The sequence below is a fragment of the Oncorhynchus clarkii genome, chromosome 14 (genome assembly GCF_045791955.1).
Source record: "Oncorhynchus clarkii lewisi isolate Uvic-CL-2024 chromosome 14, UVic_Ocla_1.0, whole genome shotgun sequence".
In the NCBI taxonomy this organism is placed as follows: Eukaryota; Metazoa; Chordata; class Actinopteri; order Salmoniformes; family Salmonidae; genus Oncorhynchus; species Oncorhynchus clarkii.
Genome location: NC_092160.1, coordinates 21,066,340 through 21,090,299, shown reverse-complemented (window position 1 = coordinate 21,090,299; position 23,960 = coordinate 21,066,340). Strand labels below are relative to the sequence as shown.

Genomic DNA, 23,960 nt, shown 5'->3' with positions numbered 1-23,960 from the left:
TTGGGCTTTGAGCAGTAAAGAAAGTTACACACTATTTGTTGCTCTGTCTTGACGTCATTAGGGATTTCACCAGTCACCAGGAGCCCAAATGAGCGTTCGGTGACTGTAACAGCCCTCCAATAATCTCCCCCAGATGCCGAGTGTGTCTGTATGTGTGTCTGTCTGGAGGCCTGCCGGGAAGGGTCTGGCATAGCCTCATCTAGCACCGGTTTTGACAGAACTACACATATGGCGACGCCTTTGTGTCAATTACCGTCTTTGGGGGCTGCTGATAATTAACTAGATGACAGACAAATGAAATAACAATTACACTGAGAAATTCCATTTCCAATTCAAACTCTTTACCTCAACCTAGCAGCTTCAGTCGGTGAAGAAAGTCTTGGAGACAACATCGGAAACGGTCGCAGACAAGGCCACAACACACTTTAATTTTCTGTCTCTTCTTAACGAGCTGCGGCAGAGGAAAACAACACCAATAATCAGATTCTGGGAGCATTAGCGACGATGACTGCTGAGGCTGAATGGTTTCGCTGCTGTGTTATTGCATTTCATTCTGAATCAACGATACGTCGTTGAGGAGGACTTTGTTCTTCAACCCAGGGTAAAGTTCCTCAGACTTGGAAGAGAGGAGAAGAGGAAATAGAAATTTATAATCCCTCTTCACGTGGCGGTGGATCTTTGCTGCTCCGTTGTGGTCCTGTTTCTGCGAGGCTCGTAAAGCTCTCCAAACCAGAAGACAATAAAGTCGAGTGGCAGTTTGAATTTCCAGAATTCATTTATTTCCTCTACACCCGTCGCGTTATGTTTCCGTAATCTTCTTTTGAATTGGGTTGAAGCATTTTGGAGGATTCTTGAACAGGTTATTTTCTGGTTTGCACTTTCAAAATAACTGGGTTAATATCCAAACGTGTTTTGCACAGTAAGATGTGGGTCATAAACTGTGACCAAGCTTGTGCTTGCATTTGCTTTCTTTTTCGCTGCAAGGTGGTTGACATCGGTTATCCAAATAACTGTTTTAATAATTATCTTCTATCAAATATGCCATTTTCCTGAAAGACAATAATTTACTTCTATAATGTCTAATAAGCAGTAAGGAAGCAGTGATCAGCAGCTGCACTACAGAGATGAGCACATTGGAGTGACTATTCAATAATCAATAAGGGTTTCTGCCTGAAAGGTCAAGAGCAAATAATTAGCTGTCTCTATTTTTGTCTGGAAAGTCCCAAATGGCACTCTATTCTGTATATTGTGCACTACTTTTAACCAGGGCTCATAGGGCAATTTGGGACGCATCCTAGGTGTTTATGATGCACCCCAACCCCGGAACAATTAAAGAAAACACATATTGTTAGTGAGATCTTTGGAATAACACTGACACCATTGGAAGCCCCATCATTAGTACACATCACCATACACTTTTTGGGGGGGAATGTCATGTCTCACATCCCATTCTATGTGCTGTTTCCCAATTGATGTACACTATGATCAACAGCTTTCATTATTGAATTATAATGAGGCTACATAACTGGGCCACACTTATTTTCTCTAATTGGGAGAACATTCAGTGGCTAATATAGAAGCAACACACGTTTTAATATAACTGTTGCAGACCACACTAGAACTGACAAACTCCACACTATTTATTTCCAACATGGTTGGTTTCTAGACTTTTGAATCCATGGGGGAAGGGGAGAGATGTCATCATTAGTGGACAGTAGAGCCTGGCCAGTGACGGCTCATGGCTGTTCCGTTCCAGGGCAGTGGTCAGTGTGTGTGTGTCCTGGCCTGGTCATGTGACAGAGTGCCAGCCTGCTGTCTAAATTAGGGGAGCTAATGAGGGCACATCTAATCCCACTCTTTCTCCTCCTCTTTCTCCTCCTCTTTTTGTTCCTCTTCTTCCTCATCTTTCTCATCCTCCTCTTTCTCCTCTTTCTCTTCATCTTTCTCTTCTTTCTCTTCTTTCTCTTCCATCTTTCCGAGAAGTTGAAAAAAGGTAGCTATGCTTCATTGAATTTATTCAACTGACCTTTCCATGCACAATTAACATTTAATGGGAAATTAAGATTTTCTCCTCTTCCTCCTGCTCATCTTCCTCACTGTTTGGACCTGTATGATAATTGTAAAGCTCAACGTTGGCTTTCTGAAAGTCAAATTCTATTTAAAAACTGAAGTTACTAGGTTAATCTTATTTATAAATGGTAAATTGCCATGTTTTCCAAGGAAGATGATGCAAACCGACAAAGTCAGAATGAAAGTCTCCATTAATCGCCAGCATTATTACGTGTTTGAACTGTGGTTCGCTGGAGCTCTTACTGAAGTTGTTCCCGTTGAGGTAAATAAATGGATACAGCAGCGAGAGCACTAGATTGCCTGACCTTTTCCTAGTCATCCTCCTACCTGCCGCTTCTCCTCTTTGTATTCCCATAGAAACAGTTAGCGTGCTAATTACAAGATACATGTAGATATGCAATGTTTGTCTGAACCATGTCTGTTCCCTGCGGTGGCGCTTATCTTGAAAGTACTGAATGTATGCAAAAATATCTCATAACCATCCACGCTCTGATGTACTGTACTGGGGTTTGTATGGAACCTTCCGATAATGATTCTAGCTTGGTGCTGTGTGGATGTTCCCAGTGCTGGGTCTTGATTCTAGCTTGGTTCTGTAGAGTATTTTGTCTCCAAGCTGCCTGAGTGTTCTCTCAGGTGCATTTTGGTGTCCCTGCGGAGGCGGGCAGGGGGCAAACTGTACTGACAGGAGCTGTGTGTGTATATGCTTTTTGTGTCCGTAGGTGTCCATGAATCTGTGTCCTTTAAAATGTTTAAATCCTTCTAGACTGTAATGTGATTTTTGGATTCAAATAAAGCATTTAAATGTGTCTCTGTGTGTGTTTACAGAACCTGATAAAGAACCTACCAGAGCAGAAGGAGCTGAGCGCTCTGGCAGAACTGAAGAATGAGTATGAGGACCTATGTGAGCCTGAACAGTTTGGCATTGTGGTGAGTAGGTCTTACAAAATATACCCTGTTTTACACACACTTACCTACATACCTACAGAGGAAAGGTTTTTCAATTGGTTATTGATAAGGATAGATCCCTCTCTCACTCCCCCTCTCTATCTCTCTCTCCCCCCTTCTCACTCTCTTCCCACTCTCCCCCTCTCTATCTCTCTCACCCCCTCTCTCCTTCCCTCGTATTCCAGTGCACCAAACACTACCTCCTCTCATAACCACTCCCCTTTCCTCTCTTTCAATTTTGTTCCCTTTCTTTTGTCACACAGCAGACCCCCACCCTTTCTTTTCTTGCTACTTCACACACCATTATATGTCTAGCTCTTCATTAATTAAGGAGGTTAGTGTAGGGCCAAGACAGTAGGGAGGGGACTAGGAAATTAAGAATAGCACCATTGAGAGAGCAATTGGGGAATAGAAAAAGACGGCCTTGAGGCTTTATGCATTATCAGACCTATTCAATATCTTAAAGAGCAAGAATGTTTCATAACAAGTCCGATATGGTAGCCTGCTCTTTGACTGACAGAAGCCATGATTTTGATAAATAATAAAGTGTGAAACTTGATTTCAATATAGTAGCTTAATTATGTGTCCTTGTGTTGTGAAAGTCACAGTGTCATTCCTGGCCGAAACAAATTCCATATTCTGGCATAAACCGTCAGTATTGCCTAGTGATAGAATCATAGCCTTGGGCTTTGGATTCTCTGTAATAAAGTTAGTGCACTCTACTTCATAGTGAAGTCAGAACAGCTCAATGTTACACTCCAAGCCACTATAAGTGATTTAGTATGGTTGCCTCAAGCGCTAGCTGTAGTTGATGCTGAGGTTATACTTTAGCCTACAGTTGTATTTTTACGCTTTCTACAGAGTCATGTAGAAGTGAGTCTATAAAGTGACTTTATTGTTTTATCTTACAATTACTTTTTTATACCACATTGATTTATCCAGAGCACATTATCATAGTACATTCCAGAAAACTTTATACATGTATATTTAGCTATATCTTTACATTTTCTTGTCAGTTTTACTCCTCCAGTTCGTTGTCTGAAAGATATTATTTTCAGTTAACCTAATGGGTTAAAAATAATACGATAACGTTAAATTGGGGTAGACCTGCAAATCAGTTTGTACCCATTCAGTAAATCTGGGTACTGTCTATGTACCTGTGGCTCTTTGAGGATGTAATGAAGCAAGTTCCCCCATGATATCTATCGTAGAGCAATCATGGAAATATCGTGGAAATCCTGCTGGTGAAGCTACCTCATCAGGACCACCACGACACAGGCTTCTGAGGGAAATACGTCACTTTCACCAGTCACTGCCTCTAGAGCCGCCGCTCCCCCTAGAGCCGCCGCTCCCCCTAGAGCCGCCACTCCCCCTAGAGCCGCCACTCCCCCTAGAGCCGCCTCTCCCCCTAGAGCCGCCTCTCCCTCTAGAGCCGCCGCTCCCCCTAGAGCCGCCGCTCCCGTTTTAGCCGCCGCTCTATATATACTCACAATATGGGGCGGCAGGGTAGCCTAGTGGTTAGAGTGTTGGACAGAATCTGTCGTTCTGCCCCTTAACAGGCAGTTAATCCACTGTTCCTAGGCCGTCATTGAAAATAAGAATTTGTACTTAACTGACTTGCCTAGTTAAATTAAAGGTAAAATAAAATAAACAATAAACTCCCTCTAGAGCCGATTTCATCATATACAGAGAAATCAAATCAAGGGTAAGAGGACAATGACTTTGGTTTGACAACTTCCTCATCAACAAGAATACATTTGAGCTATAATGAAACATTAGGACCAGGGAAAACTGCCTCGCAGCGTTGAATTATACGGCAGACTGTGGCATATTGGTGGAAGTTGTCGCACCGGCACATCTCTCAACTGCTGACTATACAGACATTTGCATTAGAGCTCTGCAATGCCACATTGGCCACACATTAAACAACATATAACTTATACATACTTAATTAGGACTTCATAGAGCATTCATAAAGGCTTGCTAAACTTTTCAAAACCAAATATTGTCATGTTTGTCCTAGATGAGCTCTGTGAAGCTGCTGCGCTCACGCCTCAACGGAATCCTTTTCAAGCTGACCTTCGAGGAGCAGGTGAACAACATCCGTCCGGATATCATGAATGTGACGTTCGCCTGTGAGGAGGTGAAAAAGAGTGACAGCTTCAGCAAGCTGCTGGAGATGGTGTTGCTGGTGGGCAACTACATGAACGCTGGCTCACGGAATGCCCAGACCTTTGGCTTCAACATCAGCTTCCTCTGCAAGGTAGGTACTGCAAGGACTGTATGTGTTCATCCTCGCCCTTTTCAGACATTCAGCTTTTTTCTCTCTCTCTCTGACTGTATCTCTCTCTGACTGTCTCTCAATCTCTCTGACTCTCTCCCTTTCTCTCTCTCTCTCTCTGACTGTATCTCTCTCTGACTGTCTCTCATTCTCTCTGACTCTCTCCCTTTCTCTCTCTCTCTGACTGTATCTCTCTCTGACTGTCTCTCATTCTCTCTGACTCTCTCCCTTTCTCTCTCTCTCTGATTGTCTCTCTCTTTCCCTCTCTCACTCTTTCTCTCTGTCTCTCTTGCCCTCTCCCTCTTTCTCTCTGATTGTCTCACTCTCTTTGACTGTCTCTCGCTCTCTGTCTCTCTCTCTCGCTCTCTGACTCTCTCTCTCTCTCTCTTTCTCTCTCTCTCTCTCTCTCTCTCTCTCTCTCTCTCTGACTGTCTCTCTGACTGTCTCTCTCACTGTCTCTCTCACTGTCTCTCTCACTGTCTCTCTCTCTCACTGTCTCTCTCACTGACTGTCTCTCTGACTGACTGTCTCTCTGACTGACTGTCTCTCTTGACTGACTGTCTCTCTGACTGTCTCTCTCTCTTTGACTGTCTCTCTCTCTCTTTGACTGTCTCTCTCTCTCTTTGACTGTCTCTCACTCTCTTTGACTGTCTCTCACTCTCTTTGGCCGTCTCTCACTCTCTTTGGCCGTCTCTCACTCTCTTTGGCCGTCTCTCACTCTCTTTGACTTCTATCTCTTTCTCGCTCTCCCTCTCTCTTTCTCTCAATTCAATTTCAATTCATTTTCAATTTAAGGGCTTTATTGGCATGGGAAACAACTTATTTATATTGCCAAAGCAAGTGAAATAGATAAACAAACAAATAAACAAATATATACAGGTTGTATTTACAATGGTGTTTGTTCTTCACTTGTTGCCCTTTTATTGTGGCAACATGTCACAGAATTTTGATGATGTGGTATTTCACCCAATAGATATGGGAGTTGATCAACATTGGATTTGTTTTCAAATTCTTTGTGCGTCTGTGTAATCTGAGGGAAATATGTGTGTCTAATATGGTGCTGCATTTGGCAGGAGGTTAGGAAGTGCAGCTCAGTTTCCACCTCATTTTGTGGGCAGTGTGCACATAGCCTGTCTTCTCTTGAGAGCCAGGTCTGCCTTTGGCTGCCTTTCTCAATACCAAGGCTATGCTCACTGAGCCTGTACATAGACAGCAGAGCCCCGAGACCAGCTTGCTTAGGGGGCTCTTCTCCAGGTTAATTTCTCTGTTTGTGAGGACTTTGTTTTAGAAGGTTTGGGAATCACTTCCTTTTAGGTGGTTGTAGAATTGAATGGCTCTTTTCTGAATTGTGATAATCAGCAGGTATTGGCCTAATTATGCTCTGCGTGCATGCATTTGGTGTTTTACATTTTTGCAGAATTATGAATGTGGAGTCTCAATTTTGTGTTTTCCCTATTTTGTGAATTCTTGGTTGGTGAGAAAACCCGACCTCACAACCATAAAGGGCAATGGGTTCTATAACTGATTCAAGTATTTTTAGCCATATCCTAATTGGTATGTCAAATTTTATGTTCCTTTTGGTGGCATAGAAGACACTTGTTGCCTTGCCTCTCAGATCATTCATAGCTTTGTGGAAGTTACCTGTTACCTGTTTGGGCCGAGGTACACTACCGTTCAAATGTTTGGGGTTACTTAGATGTCACTTAGATGTCCTTGTTTTTGAAAGAAAATCACATTATTTTCCATTAAAATAACATACAATTGATCAGAAATACAGTGTAGACATTGTTAATGTTGTAAATGACTAGCACAGCTGTTATGTTAGCACAGCTGAAAACTGTTGTACTGATTAAAGAAGCAATAAAACTGACTAGAAGGCCAGCCTCCCGGAGTCACCTCTTCACTATTGATGTTGAGACTGGTGTTTTACGGGTACTATTTATTGAAGCTGCCAGTTGAGGACTTGTGAGACGTCTGTTTCTCAAACTAGACACTCTACTGTACTTGTCCTCTTGCTCATTTGTGCACTGAGGCCTCCCACTCGTCTTTCTATTCTGGTTAGGGCCAGTTTGCGCTGTTCTGTGATGGGAGTAGTACACAGCATTGTACGAGATCTTCAGTTTCTTGGCAATTTCTCGCATGGAAGGGTCTTCATTTCTCAGAACAAGAATAGACTCAAGTTACAGAAGAAAGTTATTTTTGTAACTTTGTTTCTGGCCATTTTGAGCCAGTAATCGAACTCACAAATGCTGATGCTCCAGATACTCAACTTGTCTAAAGAAGGACAGTTTTATTGCTTTTTTTAGTCAGAACAGCAGATCAATTTGATGTTATTTTAATGGACAAAAATTGTGCTTTTCTTTCAAAAACAAGGACATTTCTAAGTGACCCCAAGCTTTTGAACAGTAGTGCATGTATAGTTTTTTGTGTGCTCTATGGCAACAGTGTCTAGATGGAATTTGTATTTGTGGTCCTAGCAACTGGACATTTTTTGTAACGCCATTATTTTTGTCTTATTGAGATTTACTGTCAGGGCCCAAGGTCTGGCAGAATCTGTGCAGAAGATCTAGGTGCTGCTGTAGGCCCTTCTTGCTTGGGGACGGAAGCACCAGATCATCAGTAGACATTTGACTTCCGATTCTAGTAGGGTGAGGCCGTGTACTAACCCCTTTGTCCTGTGGAAAGAAATGTATGTTGTTTTATTTTGCCAATGTTAATCGCAGACCTGTTTTTGGATTGTATTTAGTCATATGTTTTTCACCCAACACTGCTTTCCATCAATTTGTATAGCAGGCCATCATGCCAAATTGAGTCAAAATATTTTTGGGGAAATCAACAAAGCATGAGAAGACTTTGCCTTTGTTTTGGTTTGTTTGTTTGTCAATTAGTGTGTGCACGGTGAATATGTGCTCTGTGGTACGGTAATTTGGTAAAAAGCCAATTTGACATTTGCTCAGTACATTGTTTTCACTGAGGAAATGTACGAGTCTGCTGTTAATGATAATGCAGAGTATTCTCCCAAGGTTGCTGTTGCTTCATATCCCATGATAGTTATTGGGGTCAAATTTGTCTCCACTTTTGTGGATTGGGGTGATCAGTCCTTTATTCCAAATATTGGGGAAGATGCCAGAGCTGAGGATTATGTTAATGACTTTAAGTATAGCCAATTGGAAATTGTTGTCTGTATCTTTTATCATTTAATTGAGGATACCATCAACACCACAGGCCTTTTTGGGTTGGAGGGTTTGTATTTTGTCATGTAGTTCATTCAATGCAATTGGAGAATCCAGTGTCTTCTGGTAGTCTTTAATAGTTGATTCTAAGATTTTTTTTCAATCATGTATATGTTTTTGCTGTTTGTTCTTTGTTATAGAGCCAAAACGATGATGGGCAACTACATGAATGACTACATGATGACGAAGTGATTCATCCACACATCTTCGTTTTGGATAGATAACTCTTTGTGTTGTTGTTTTCAAATTTTCCCAGAAGTGGTTAGATTCTATGGATTCTTCAATTACATTGACCTGATTTCTGACGTGCTGTTCCTTCGTTTTCCATAGTGTATTTCTGTATTGTTTTAGTGATTCACCATAGTGAAGGCATATGCTCAGGTTTTCTGGGTCTCTATGTTTTTGATTGGATTGGTTTATCAATTTCTTTCTCAGGTTTATGCATTCTTCGTCAAACCATTTGTCATTGTTGTTCATTTTCTTAGGTTGTCTGCTTGGCATTTTTGGATTTGATAGGGAAGCTCAGATGTGTATAATACTGTTTAGGTTTTCTACTGCTAATGTTACACCTTCACTATTACAGTGAAACATTTTGTCCATGGAATTGTCTAGAAGGGTTGAATTTGTTGTTGACTGTTTGTTTTTTGGTAAATTTCCACACTACTTACCTTCCGTCAATAGTATTTCTTAATATTATTAATTTCCTTTGACTTTGATGCCTCATGATTGAGCATATCTTTGTTCAGGTTGAGTAGGATTTTGTTGTGATATGATAGGGGTGTCAGTGGACGCTCTAAGATACATTGGGTTGAGGTCAGTGATAAAGTAGTCTACAGTACTACTGCTAAGAGATGAGCTATAGGTGTACCTACCAAGGAGTCCACTCAAAGCCTACAATTGACTCTGTACATACCCAGCGTCCGACAGAGCCCTCCACTTCCAAATCAATCCGGCTCCAGAGTACAGGCCTCAGTGTAACACTCATTCCTTCGATGATAAACGCGAATCCGACCATCACCCTGATCAGACAATACCACGACTCGTCAGTGAAGAGCACTTTTGGCCAGTCCTATCTGGTACAGCGACGTTGGGTTTGTGCCCATAGACAACTTCGTCCAAGACTCAAACTTCTGGCATGTACGTTTGTTTTGTACCGCACACACAGGTCAATCATAAGACCAAGTTAAACTTAATGAATTATAAACTATGGATTTATGAAATAAGTGATTCATGGTACATTTTATCAAACATTCATTTTATTTGAATTGGTTGACATCCATAATAATAAAGCTAGTTTTATAACCATTTTAATCAGCTGGTCACATGCTTCTGATCAAACATGTATTTTAACAACACTTTGGCTTTTTGTGGAGGCTAGTAATCATAGCCTGTACTAATAATACATCTAGAGGGCCCATAAAGAGTAGTACAATGCAGTACATGTGACTGTTAGCATTGAAAACCCAGCATGTGTCTCAAATGCCACACTAATTCCTACATAGTGCACTACATTTGATCAAAGCCTTATGGGCCCTGGTCAAAAGTAGTGCACTATATAGGAAATACGGTGCCATTCGGGATGCACCCCAGCCTCACGTTGGTCTTCCTGCAGGTTGGGTCCGAATCAGAGTGAAGTGTCTGGTGTGATGAGACCGGCCCTAACCCCATGAGGCTGATTGGCCCATTATTGATGGACAGGGAAGAAAATGTCCACATTCTCAACTCGGGGTCAATCAACTAAATGGCCCCTGAGTGGTGGGTCCCAGCCACCTAATGGGCTCATCAAGGAGGTTGTGCAGGGGAAAGGCGAGAGCTGACCCTGTCACCTCCCCAGACTATCCCTTCTGTTCCTGCCAAGACTGAGGGACACGGACATGGAGTCCCCCAGGGGCCTATGCTGGAGCCAGTGCAGCTACCTGAATATTGGCTTTGGTTTAGTGATAAAGGTTGGTTATATGAGTCAGTATAAGGTGTGGGGTGAGGAGAAGGTTAACGCAAGCCATTATTGTGTTGGATGCACTCTACCTTGCACCCCCCCCCCCCCCACGACGTGAAGGATTTGTTTGATGAATGAAGGGATTGTGTGTATTCCTCTCGTTTCTCAGACGACAGGGTATCAGTTACATGCAACAGTGATTTATGTGTAGACAACATCTTCTGAAGATGGAGAATCCAGCCCGTCTTCGAAAGGAAGTCGTGAGACAATGGACACGCTCGTTTTGTTTTGTTTTTGAAACATATTTACAGTGACGTTGGAAACAGCTGTCGTGTAATTACTCATATTCGTTGAACAGTATTTCTGTTGTGTTTTATCACTGACTTACTTAAAAGAAAACTCTTCAGACATACCATTACTTTAATTGGTTGCCTATTTTAAGTAACTGTAGGCAGGCTTTTTCCTTCAGTTTATGTTAAACAAAACAGGTTGTCACTTTAATTCATTTGAGTAATTTGAACGTTTGAATTTAAATGGAAATGTCACGCCCCCTGTCCTATAATGAACTTGTGTCCTTGACAAAGGGAACATTATCGAATATTACCGCTCGTAAAACATCTGGAAGCTTCCAAAGGTAATACCAACGGCAATTATCATAAATTCACGACGAGATGATACCACAGTTCTATGTGTTTTCATAGAAGATCAGATCAATGGAGAGGAACTTTCTTCATGCTTCCTTGATAATCAGACCTTCCTGAACCTGGTCATCTTCTTGCTTGGGACATTGACATCCAGGGTGTTTTAAGCTTCAGTTAATTTTTTATCTAATCGAGAGAAGAAAGAATAGAATAAAGAACAAAAAATAGCGTATGACTTCAGCCTGCACTGCTTTGGATTCTTGGCTCCTTGGCTACTTGTCATCGACTTCTCACAAAAAGCAACTTCTGTGGAGGAGATTTGACATCTTTCAGGAAAGGTAGACTCAGAGGAATGCACACAGAGATTACAGAAACTTCAAATAAAGTGAGGGGGAAAAAATGTGCAGGGAAGCCTTACTGTTCGGTCAGAGCGGCTTTCAAAGCCGTAAGCTAAAAAATGGGCTTTAAATTAGACAGTAAGTTAATTAACGCAGGATTTTTCTCTCACCTTTTGGGGACCCAGAATATACATCATTCATCTTAATATATAGGCTATAGAGAGGAGTTAGTGGGAGGGTGCTCTCTGAACAACCATGGTTGATATGTCATTATGGTTTAATTATAAGGAGAGTCCTCTGTATTTTATCATCAAGGGTTTATTAAGGACACTGAATGGAAATAAAAATTCAGATTTTGTTTACTTTTTGTTTATTTGATGTTATTATGTTGTTTACCAGTACAATGAGCAATGAGAACAGTGATCACTGTTGTTTACCAGTACAATGAGAACAGTAATCTGTTGTTTACCAGTACAATGAGAACAGTAATCTGTTGTTTACCAGTACAATAAGAACATGAATCTGTTGTTTACCAGTACAATAAAAACATGAATCTGTTTTTTACCAGTACAATGAGAACATTAATCTGTGTTGTTTACCAGTACAACAAGAACATTAATCTATGTTGTTTACCAGTACAATGAGGACATTAATCTATGTTGTTTACCATTACAATGAGAAAAGTAGTCACTGTTGTTTACCAGTACAATGAGTAAGGTAATCACTGTTGTTGACCAGTACAATGAGAACAGTAATCACTGTTTTTTACCAGTACAATGAAAACAGTAAACACTGTTGTTTACCAGTACAATGAGAACATTAGTTTAGGTTCTTTGTCATTACAATGTAAACAGTGATCACTGTTGTTTACCAATTCAATGAGAACAGTAATCTGTTGTTTACCAGTGCAATGAGAACATTAATCTCTGTTGTTTACCAGTGCAATGAGAACATTAATCTATGTTGTTTACCAGTGCAATGAGAACATTCATCTATGTTGTTTACCAATGTAATGAGAACATTAATCTCTGTTGTTTACCAGTACAATGAGAACAGTAGTATGTTGTTTAGCAGTACAATAAGAACAGTAATATGTTGTTTACTAGTACAATGAGAACATGAATCTGTTGTTTACCAGTACAATGAGAACATTAATCTCTGTTGTTTACCAGTGCAATGAGAACATTAATCTCTGTTGTTTACCAGTACAATGAGAACATTAATCTCTGTTGTTTACCAGTGCAATGAGAACATTAATCTCTGTTGTTTACCAGTACAATGAGAACATTAATCTCTGTTGTTTACCAGTGCAATGAGAACATTAATCTCTGTTGTTTACCAGTACAATGAGAACAGTAGTATGTTGTTTAGCAGTACAATACGAACAGTAATATGTTGTTTACTAGTACAATGAGAACATGAATCTGTTGTTTACCAGTACAATGAGAACATTAATCTATGTTGTTTACCAGTACAATGAGAACATTAATCTATGTTGTTTTACAGTACAATAAGAACATTAATATGTTGTTTACCAGTACAATGAGAATATTAATCTATGTTGTTTTACAGTACAATAAGACTATTCATTTCGATTTACCAGTCCAATAAGAACATTAATCTCTTGAGATCCAACTAGTACTTCCTCCTGTAATGTTTTAGACATTCTCATCTCGGAATCCGGAGTAGTAAATGATATTCATTCATTAGCATCTGTCCACCCTCTTTATACCAGATTCTGTACTTTTTATTTTACCAAGAAAAATAAGTAATTCCTCTTATTTTACTCAGCATTCTGATCCAATTCCCATAATTTGACCAAAGACTGACAGAAGATGTTCCTATAATTTAGAACAATATTTTGGATTGACAGATGTTTCTCACTACATAGCATTTCGATTCAGATGTTGCTCTTGGACACATCTACTGTACTATATGCACCATTCTCTATCCACCTCTAATAACCTGGCCATAGCCCGGGGTGTAGCCTGAGGGCTCAATGATTTTCACTTGTCACTCTCCCAAAACAAACCCGGAGCTTAGGCAGTGTGTTGAGGTCTGAGATTGTCGCTGGAGTCCAGGCTCATTGCCACTGGCGCTCAAGAAGGTCCAAAGTGCCAACGGCCACTCAGCCCCACTGCCATGATACCCAGAGCCATTGCTCGATCGCCCACAATGGCACACACACACACACACTTGCATACATGAGCATGCACACATGCACGAGCAAGTACAAACACACACACACACCTTCTCTACTCAACCAGGAATAAGCAAATTACATCGGAGCAAAGATCCGCGATGTAATACTTTGTCAAAGAGAGCCGGGCTGGAGAACTCCTTTGGCGAAAGTTAAATAGAGCAATCAGGGTTTGACAATACTTCTGTTGGCATGAGGGTTCTATATTCCCATTGCTACTTTTGTCTTTTATTATTTAATTGTTCCTTTATTTATATATTTCCCTTCAACATATTGGCGGATGCCCATTATCATGCAGGCAGCCAATATCTTGCAATATAGAATGAGCACATGCCGGTATACTAACTAGCTAGGGGCTTGGTGGAGTGTTACCTCATGGCCATATCCTATATCAAACAAACTCCCCTCACATAGAATGTGACTAACACAAGGAAAAAGCCCATTTGGCCCATCTGTTTTGTATGGTGAAATTCACGTAAATAAGTAGTCATGAATTGGAAGTAATGAAACTAATTGTGACGCTTCATCTTCTATTCCTAATTGCAGGACTAATTTCACCATGTGACTTTGGTGTTCTGTAATAGTATATTGGAAATGACTCGCCAGACCCTGCATAGTTGGAAGTAAAAATGTACTTTGTAAACTTGGCTTCACTAGTTCTTCAAGTTGCCAACACTGCAGGCAATAAGACATATCATGGTCATCCATGTCTCTAGACTTGACTCTGTTTTAACATATCACCATATGGGTGACGCTATTGTCTTGATGCCTCATTTCAAAGTAACTGTTCCATGTAAGTTACCCCTGCATGAACCCTCTGAAGCTTGCAGAGTGGAACATCATTTAGGGTTTTCAAAAGGTGTGTATGTATTTGTGTGTGTGCATGCATGTGCATGTGTGTTCGTTTGTGTGTATGTGTGTGTGTGTGTGTGCGTGAATGGTTCTGTGTGTGTGTGTGCGTGAATGGTTCTGTGTGTATGTTTGTCTGTGTGTGTGTGTGTGATAGTAATTCCATTCACTGGGGGAAAGTAGAAGTGGAGGTGAGAGAGACTAAACAAGGCCGGAGGGGGGTGAGAGATTCTCTCTGCTGGAGAAAATAGAGGAACATCATAACACAAAGCAAATTAGATCAATCCATTTTAGAATATGATTAGACACAGAGCTCACATAGCTATCGAGGGGTGTGCCTCAGTAATTCAAACTGAGTTCACATACAGTTAAAGTTGGAAGTTTACAGACACCCTGTTTAAACTCAGTTTTTCACAATTCCTGACATTTAATCCTAGTAAAACTCCCCTAAGTCAGTTAGGATCACCACTTCATTTTATGAATGTGAAATGTCAGAGTAATAGTAGAGAGTGATCTATGTCAGCTTTTAATTCTTTCATCACATTCCCAGTGGGTCAGAAGTTTACATACACTTAATTAGTATTTGGTAGCATTGCCTTTAAATTGTTTAACTTGAGTCAAATGTTTTGGGTAGCCTTCCACAAGCTTCCATGATAAGTTGGGTGAATTTTTGGCCCATTTCTTCTAACAGAGCTGATGTAATTGAGTCAGGTGTGTAGGCCTCCTTGCTCGCACACGGTTTTTCAGTTCTGCCCACACATTTTCTATAGGCTGGAGGTCAGGACTTTGTGATGGCCACTCCAATACCTTGACTTTGTTGTCCTTAAGCCATTTTCCCGCAACTTTGGAAGTATGCTTGGGGTCATTGTCCATTTGGAAGACCCATTTGCCACCAAGCTTTAACTTCCTGACTGATGTCTTGAGATGTTGCTTCAATAAATCCACATAATTTTCCTGCCTCATGATGCCATGTATTTTGTGAAGTGCAGCAGTCCCTCCTGCAGCAAAGCACCCCCACAACATGATGCTGCCACCCCCGAACTTCATGGTTGGGATGGTGTTCTTCGGCTTGCAAGCCTCACCCTTTTTCCTCCAAACATAACGATGGTCATTATGGCCTAACAGTTTTATTTTTGTTTCATCAGGCCAGAGGACATTTCTCCACAAAGTACGACCTTTGTCCCCATGTGCAGTTGCAAACCGTAGTCTGGCTTCTTTATGGCGGTTTTGGAGCAGTGGCTTCTTCCTTGCTGAGCAGCCTTTCAGGTTATGTCGATATAGGACTCGTTTTACTGTGGATATAGATACTTTTGTGCCTGTTTCCTCCAGCATTTTCACATTTTCCTTTGCGGTTGTTCTGGGATTGATTTGCACTTTTCACACCAAAGTACGTTCATCTCTATGAGACAGAACTCATCTCCTTCCTGAGCTTGATGACGGGCAGAGTGGTGCCATGGTGTTTATACTAGCGTACTATTGTTAGTAAAGATGCACCTTCAGGAGTTTGGAAATTTCTCCCAAGAATGAACCAGACTTGTGGAGGTCTACAATTTTTTTTTCTGAGGTCTTGACTGATTTATTATAATTTTCCCATGATGTCAAGGAAGGAGGCACAGGTACACCTCCAATTGACTCAAACAATGTCAATTAGCCTCTCAGAAGCTTCTAAAGCCATGACATAATTTTGGGGAATTTTCCAAGCTGTTTAAAGGCACAGTCAACTTAGTCTATAAAAACTTCTGACCCACTGGAATTGTGATACAGTGAATTATAATTGAAATAATCTGTCTGTAAACAATTTTTAAAAAAAATGACTTGCGTCATGCTCCTGATGTCCTAACCAACTTGCCAGAACTATAGTTTGTTAACCAGAAATTTGTGGAGTGGTTGAAAAATGAGTTTTAATGAGTGTATGTAAACTTCCGGCTTCAACTGTAGCTATTGAGGGGTGTACCTCTGTAATTCAAACAGAGCTCACATAGCTATTGAGGGGTGTACCTCTGTAATTCAAACAGAGCTCACATAGCTATTGAGCGGTATGCCTCAGGAATTCAAACAGAGCTCACATAGCTATTGAGGGGTATGCCTCAGGAATTCAAACAGAGCTCACATAGCTATTGAGGGGAATGCCTCAGGAATTCAAACAGAGCTCACATAGCTATTGAGGGGTATGCCTCAGGAATTCAAACAGAGCTCACATAGCTATTGAGGGGTATGCCTCAGGAATTCAAACAGAGTTCACATAGCTATTGAGGGGTATGCCTCGGGAATTCAAACATAGTTCACATAGCTATTGAGGGGTATGCCTCAGGAATTCAAACAGAGCTCACATAGCTATTGAGGGGTATGCCTCAGGAATTCAAACCGAGCTCACATAGCTATTGAGGGGTATGCCTCAGGAATTCAAACAGAGTTCACATAGCTATTGAGGGGTATGCCTCAGGAATTCAAACAGAGTTCACATAGCTATTGAGGGGTATGCCTCAGGAATTCAAACAGAGCTCACATAGCTATTGATGGGTATGCCTCAGGAATTCAAACAAGATCTACCTATATATGGTGGAATAACAAAGGATACTGGTGGTATTTGATGGAGAATTTGACCCTAACCCCTTTCTAAAGTTGGCATAAACCAAATGCTATGCCATATGCATATACCTTATGAATTGTTGTGAGTATTTGAGAGGTTTGGTTTGATACTGATACAAATTGCTGTGTTGGATCCATAGAAATATATTTCTTTGAAAGGGTGTCAGTTGGTGGCATAATGGATGGACATTTGAGTGTACCCATGCCTAGGTTGACACTATACAGGTAAAGACAACGTAATTATTATATACAGTGCCTTGCGAAAGTATTCGGCCCCCTTGAACTTTGCGACCTTTTGCCACATTTCAGGCAAAAGGTATTATTATATTTTTTATATTTTTTTGTGAAGAATCAACAACAAGTGGGACATAATCATGAAGTGGAACGACATTTATTGGATATTAACTTTTTTAACAAATCAAAAACTGAAAAATTGGGCGTGCAAAATTATTCAGCCCCTTTACTTTCAGTGCAGCAAACTCTCTCCAGAAGTTAAGTGAGGATCTCTGAATGATCCAATGTTGACCTAAATGACTAATGATGATAAATACAATCCACCTGTGTGTAATCAAGTCTCCGTATAAATGCACCTGCACTGTGATAGTCTCAGAGGTCCGTTAAAAGCGCAGAGAGCATCATGAAGAACAAGGAACACACCAGGCAGGTCCGAGATACTGTTGTGAAGAAGTTTAAAGCCAGATTTGGATACAAAAAGATTTCCCAAGCTTTAAACATCCCAAGGAGCACTGTGCAAGCGATAGTATTGAAATGGAAGGAGTATCAGACCACTGCAAATCTACCAAGACCTGGCCGTCCCTCTAAACTTTCAGCTCATACAAGGAGAAGACTGATCAGAGATGCAGCCAAGAGGCCCATGATAACTCTGGATGAACTGCAGAGATCTACAGCTGAGGTGGGAGACTCTGTCCATAGGACAACAATCAGTTGTATATTGCACAAATCTGGCCTTTATGGAAGAGTGGCAAGAAGAAAGCCATTTCTTAAAGATATCCATAAAAAGTGTTGTTTAAAGTTTGCCACAAGCCACCTGGGAGACACACCAAACATGTGGAAGAAGGTGCTCTGGTCAGATGAAACCAAAATTGAACTTTTTGGCAACAATGCAAAACGTTATGTTTGGCGTAAAAGCAGCACAGCTCATCACCCTGAACACACCATCCCCACTGTCAAACATGGTGGTGGCAGCATCATGGTTTGGGCCTGCTTTTCTTCAGCAGGGACAGGGAAGATGGTTAAAATTGATGGGAAGATGGATGGAGCCAAATACAGGACCATTCTGGAAGAAAACCTGATGGAGTCTGCAAAAGACCTGAGACTGGGACGGAGATTTGTCTTCCAACAAGACAATGATCCAAAACATAAAGCACAATCTACAATGGAATGGTTCAAAAATAAACATATCCAGGTGTTAGAATGGCCAAGTCAAAGTCCAGACCTGAATCCAATCGAGAATCTGTGGAAAGAACTGAAAACTGCTGTTCACAAATGCTCTCCATCCAACCTCGCTGAGCTCGAGCTGTTTTGCAAGGAGGAATGGGAAAAAATGTCAGTCTCTCGATGTGCAAAACTGATAGAGACATACCCCAAGCGACTTACAGCTGTAATCGCAGCAAAAGGTGGCGCTACAAAGTATTAACTTAAGGGGGCTGAATAATTTTGCAGGCCCAATTTTTCAGTTTTTTATTTGTTAAAAAAGTTGGAAATATCCAATAAATGTCGTTCCACTTCATGATTGTGTCCCACTTCTTGTTGATTCTTCACAAAAAAAATACAGTTTTATATCTTTATGTTTGAAGCCTGAAATGTGGCAAAAGGTCGCAAAGTTCAAGGGGGCCGAATACTTTCGCAAGGCACTGTATATTTTTCATTTTTTTAATTTCACCTTTATTTAACCAGGTAGGCAAGTTGAGAACAAGTTCTCATTTACAATTGTGACCTGGCCAAGATAAAGCAAAGCAGTTCGACACATACAACAGCACAGAGTTACACATGGAGTAAAACAAACATACAGTCAATAAATAATACAGTAGAAAAATAAGTCTATATACAATATGAGTAAATGAGGGGAGATAAAGGGAAAAAAAGGGCCATGGTGGCGAAGTAAATACAATATAGCAAGTAAAACACTGGAATGGTAGATTTGCAGTGGAAGAATGTGCAAGGTAGAGATAGAAATAATGGGGTGCAAAGAAGCAAAATAAATAAATAAATACAGCAGGGGGAGAGGTAGTTCTTTGGGCTAAATTATAGATGGGCTATGTACAGGTGCAGTGATCTGTGAGCTGCTCTGCCAGCTGGTCCTTAAAGCTAGTGAGGGAGATAAGTGTTTCCAGTTTCAGAGATTTTTTTAGTTCGTTCCAGTCATTGGCAGCAGAGAACTGGAAGGAGAGGCGGCAAAAGGAAGAATTGGTTTTGGGGGTGACCAGAGAGATATAGCGTGGTACAGATGGGTGCTGCTATGGTGACCAGCGAGCTGAGATAAGGGGGGATTTTACCTAGCAGGGTCTTGTATATGACCTGGAGCCAGTGGGTTTGGCGACGAGTATGAAGCGAGGGCCAGCCAACGAGAGCGTACAGGTCGCAGTGGTGGGTAGTATATGGGGCTTTGGTGACAAAACGGATGGCACTGTGATAGAGTGCATCCAATTTATTGAGTAGGATGTTGGAGGCTATTTTGTAAATGACATCGCCGAAGTCGAGGATCGGTAAGATGGTCAGTTTTACGAGGGTATGTTTGGCAGCATGAGTGAAGGATGCTTTGTTGCGAAATAGGAAGCCAATTCTAGATTTAACTTTGGATTGGAGATGTTTGATGTGAGTCTGGAAGGAGAGTTTACAGTCTAACCAGACACCTAGGTATTTGTAGTTGTCCACATATTCTAAGTCAGAACCGTGCAGAGTAGTGATGTTGGATGGCGCGTTCGAAAATAAACACCTGCATTGGACCAGCATCTTTGCTGAATCTACAGGATTAGCATTTCAAATGTGACCAGCAGTTGGGACATAATAAAGTGGATGTAGATAATTAGAAAAAAAAAGTAAATGATAAATGGAAGTTAAACAGTTACTGTATGTGTGTGTTTGCTTAGTAGTTAGCTGAAATTCACTGTGATTGTGTATTTTCTACTTTGATGGCAAACTTTATGTACTGCTAACGTTCACTTCCTGTCATTTTTGCTCTGGCGCTGATCCAATGACTGTTTATTTTAGCTTCTGCATTGAATTATTATCTTGTCTTAATTTTCTCTATCTTCAACCTAGACCCATACCAGGAAGTAAAAGCAGGAAGTGTATCCTTCAGTCTGTGCTGTGATTTGTTGAGTAAACTAAACTGAAATGACAAAAAAATGCATTCTGTTGCATGAGCCACATTAGTTAGCATAATTTCTATGAACATTCTACATTACCATGGCAGCCAGGATCAGTTGGATGCCAAAGAAATACCATAGAAATTATTACTCACAATACCAGGTATTCCCATGAGTTTACCAGTCAAATTGCCAAGGTTAGTGCTTCCAAGCCCGTTCTGTTAATTCTATTCATATTGTTGGATCCTCACAATGAAATAAGCAATGATTAATCTATTCATGGGTTACTTCACAATATTGTTTTGAACGTTCATTTTGGACCTATGCCCGACTAAGCATTCTCCTCAATGCATCGTTAATGAGCGCTGATAGAGATTGCATCAAAAGTGCATTACAGTGGCTTGGAAATACCATGACATTCAAAAGGAGGCAAATAATTAGTAGGAAAACCTTCTGTCATCATTTTGATGTCACCAGATTGATTTTAGATCCACTATGACGTTAGCTAGTTAGCTAAGATTGAGGAGAGGCCACTGGAATTTTAGCTATCAAATGTTAGCATTGCTAGCTATTTTTAACAAACTTTGCTAGCTAATGATAACATTGCCATCTGTCTATAGTAAATTTGACGACATGATCATTTTTGTTAATTATCAACATCGTTTCCTACTAAATATTTGACTACTTTAGCAATGTCATCGTATTTCCAGGCACTATAGTGTAATTTAGACAAAACAGTAGTTAGCCTCTGTCCAGAATGATTGGGCTTGTCGCCACTTTAGGGCACCACTATGGCACCACCGGTAGAGGGCGCCTTGAAAACGTTCATAACAATGCCATGATGTGACGGAGGTGCAACTTGTGAATTAGACACAGTTATACATAGCACAATCTGTACCACATTGATTTATACAGTATTGTTTTAGTTTTATATATGTGAGTCACATTAGAGGAACTAATTCATGTTTTGGTCTCCCGCAGATGAAGTGTGTGTGTGTGTGTGTGTGTGTGTGTGTGTGTGTGTGTGTGTGTGTGTGTGTGCGTGTGCGTGTGTGCGTGCGCGCGCACGCGAGTGTAGTAGTTATTCCTGAAGAGGCGCCTTTACACTCTCGGCCTTGGCAGAGTTCTATTTTGTCTATGGTCCCCACCTCACTGTGGTAATCAGCTTGCAGTTCTGTCAGATAAACGTAATGACTGCCTAATCACTGGAAACCAAAGCGTTTCACCGCCTAAAGGGAGCAAAATGCACTGTACTCAGTAGATGTCAGTGGCTGTCTACGAACTGCACTGTGCTCAGTAGATGTCAGTGGCTGTCTACAAACTGCACTGTGCTCAGTAGATGTCAGTGGCTGTCTACAAACTGCACTGTGCTCAGTAGATGTCAGTGGCTGTCTACGAACTGCACTGTGCTCAGTAGATGTCAGTGGCTGTCTACGAACTTCACTGTGCTCAGTAGATGTCAGTGTCTGTCTACAAACTGCACTGTGCTCAGTAGATGTCAGTGGCTGTCTACGAACTGCACTGTGCTCAGTAGATGTCAGTGGCTGTCTTCGAACTGCACTGTACTCAGTAGATGTCAGTGGCTGTCTACGAACTGCACTATGCTCAGTAGATGTCAGTGGCTGTCTACGAACTGCACTGTGCTCAGTAGATGTCAGTGGCTGTCTTCGAACTGCACTGTACTCAATAGATGTCAGTGGCTGTCTACGAACTGCACTATGCTCAGTAGATGTCAGTGGCTGTCTACGAACTGCACTATGCTCAGTAGATGTCAGTGGCTGTCTACGAACTGCACTGTACTCAATAGATGTCAGTGGCTGTCTACGAACTGCACTATGCCCAGTAGATGTCAGTGGCTGTCTACGAACTGCACTGTACTCAATAGATGTCAGTGGCTGTCTACGAACTGCACTATGCTCAGTAGATGTCAGTGGCTGTCTAGCCTCCTCCTCCACCCCAGCCCTGCAGCCCTGCTTTGGCCCAAGGTTAAAGAGCCTGGACACCTCTTTATCTCATTAACAGAAATTATGAAAAATAGCCAAGATGGCAGATATTCACAGCATAGCATTTGTGAGGGGAGCTGGAATCCATTAGCTATCTGAGAAGTTGTTCATTATTGTGCCCTTTTCACACTACTGAGCCAACACAGTACGGTTTGGGTCCGCCCTACAGTGGGAATCAGGTACCAGTTGATACTTTAGCTTGTGCTTTAGTTTGTACTTACACTGCTGATGTTATTTCAGGACATGACAAGCAGATGCATAACCATGTGTAGCTGTCAACTATAACCAGACTGTGTTAATTCACTGTGTTATTTGCCGAGGCTGGTGTTTGATTATGTAGAGTGCTGTTGTATTGTATAATTCACTGGGCCCAGACCTTGAACATTTGATATGAAATGTACTACTCTCTGATTCTTGTCTTTTCCCACAGCATACTGCTGATCTGAGCTATCAGATGAGAAGAGCATAGATGCACGTTTGCATGTGGTAATGACAGTTTGGGGTGTAACAAAAAAACTAATTAAAATGTATTAAATTAAATTGTGATTTTTACCCTATGTGAGCAGATGATTGGTCCTCATCTAATGAAAGTGTGTGTTTGTGCTCACATTTGTGTGTGTGAGTGTGTGTGTAGGCACGGCTGACTGCAGTGTTTATATGGCAAGAATATTGTTGGAATGGGGTTGCAGAGGTGGGTAGTGCTAATTAGCTCTCACAACATGCAGTTCCAGCAGCATGGCAGTCACAGTGGGTAATCAATATGGAACAAGTTTCTTATGCACTGAAGTGGAGACATTGGCACACACACACACACACGCACAAGGTAGGACAACATGTAAACACACACACACTTGGCTGGCACGGTATTTCTCTCCAGACTCCAGACTCCTTATACATGGGACTGTGCCAGCATCCTCCTTTTTTTATTTTGTAAAGACTGGTGTGTCCACAATTCAGCAGGGGGGCGCAGCTCTTTGCTCCATTTTATACACAGCTGTGTTTTAATATAGGACTACATGCTTCCCCTGTAACATGCCCCAGTGTGCGGACTGCATGTCATTCTTAAACACCGCTGTGTGCCCAGGCCCTATTCTTGTACACTAATATATATTGACAGCATGATTTATCATTGGACAATAGGCATCTGCTAAGCTAATTACCACCCACTCTGCCAACCCAGGGCATCTTGTTTGTATGAGGGACACCTGTGGACCAGCCAGAGAAGAATCAGAATCAACATGCTCTAGATTTGGTGGCAGTCATTACAGTGACAGAAATAGGTTGAAGTACATAATTCCACTAATGTAGCAGTAATATTTGCATTCCCTACATTCCCTACATCCATGTAGAATGACCCCCTAAGATTTCAAATTACCTCGAGCTCAGTGTGTCACTTTTGTTTTTTCTCCTTCACTTCTATGACCATTAGAAACCCAGAGAGCTATAATAACGTCTATAACCATTAGAAACCCAGAGAGCTATAATAACGTCTATGACCATTAGCAACCCAGAGAGCTATAATAACGTCTATGACCATTAGCAAACC

The 23,960-nt window shown here is 41.2% G+C and overlaps 1 protein-coding gene across 1 annotated transcript in view; it reads left to right on the top strand.

Moving 5' to 3' along the window:
• LOC139366406 (diaphanous-related formin 2) overlaps nucleotides 1-23,960 on the top strand; it is a 691,096-nt gene that overhangs the window by 394,672 nt on the left and 272,464 nt on the right. The window contains exons 23-24 of the mRNA XM_071103857.1: nucleotides 2,896-2,997; nucleotides 5,039-5,278. Coding sequence (XP_070959958.1) covers nucleotides 2,896-2,997; nucleotides 5,039-5,278 — 342 coding nt within the window. The remainder of the gene's footprint in view (nucleotides 1-2,895; nucleotides 2,998-5,038; nucleotides 5,279-23,960) is intronic.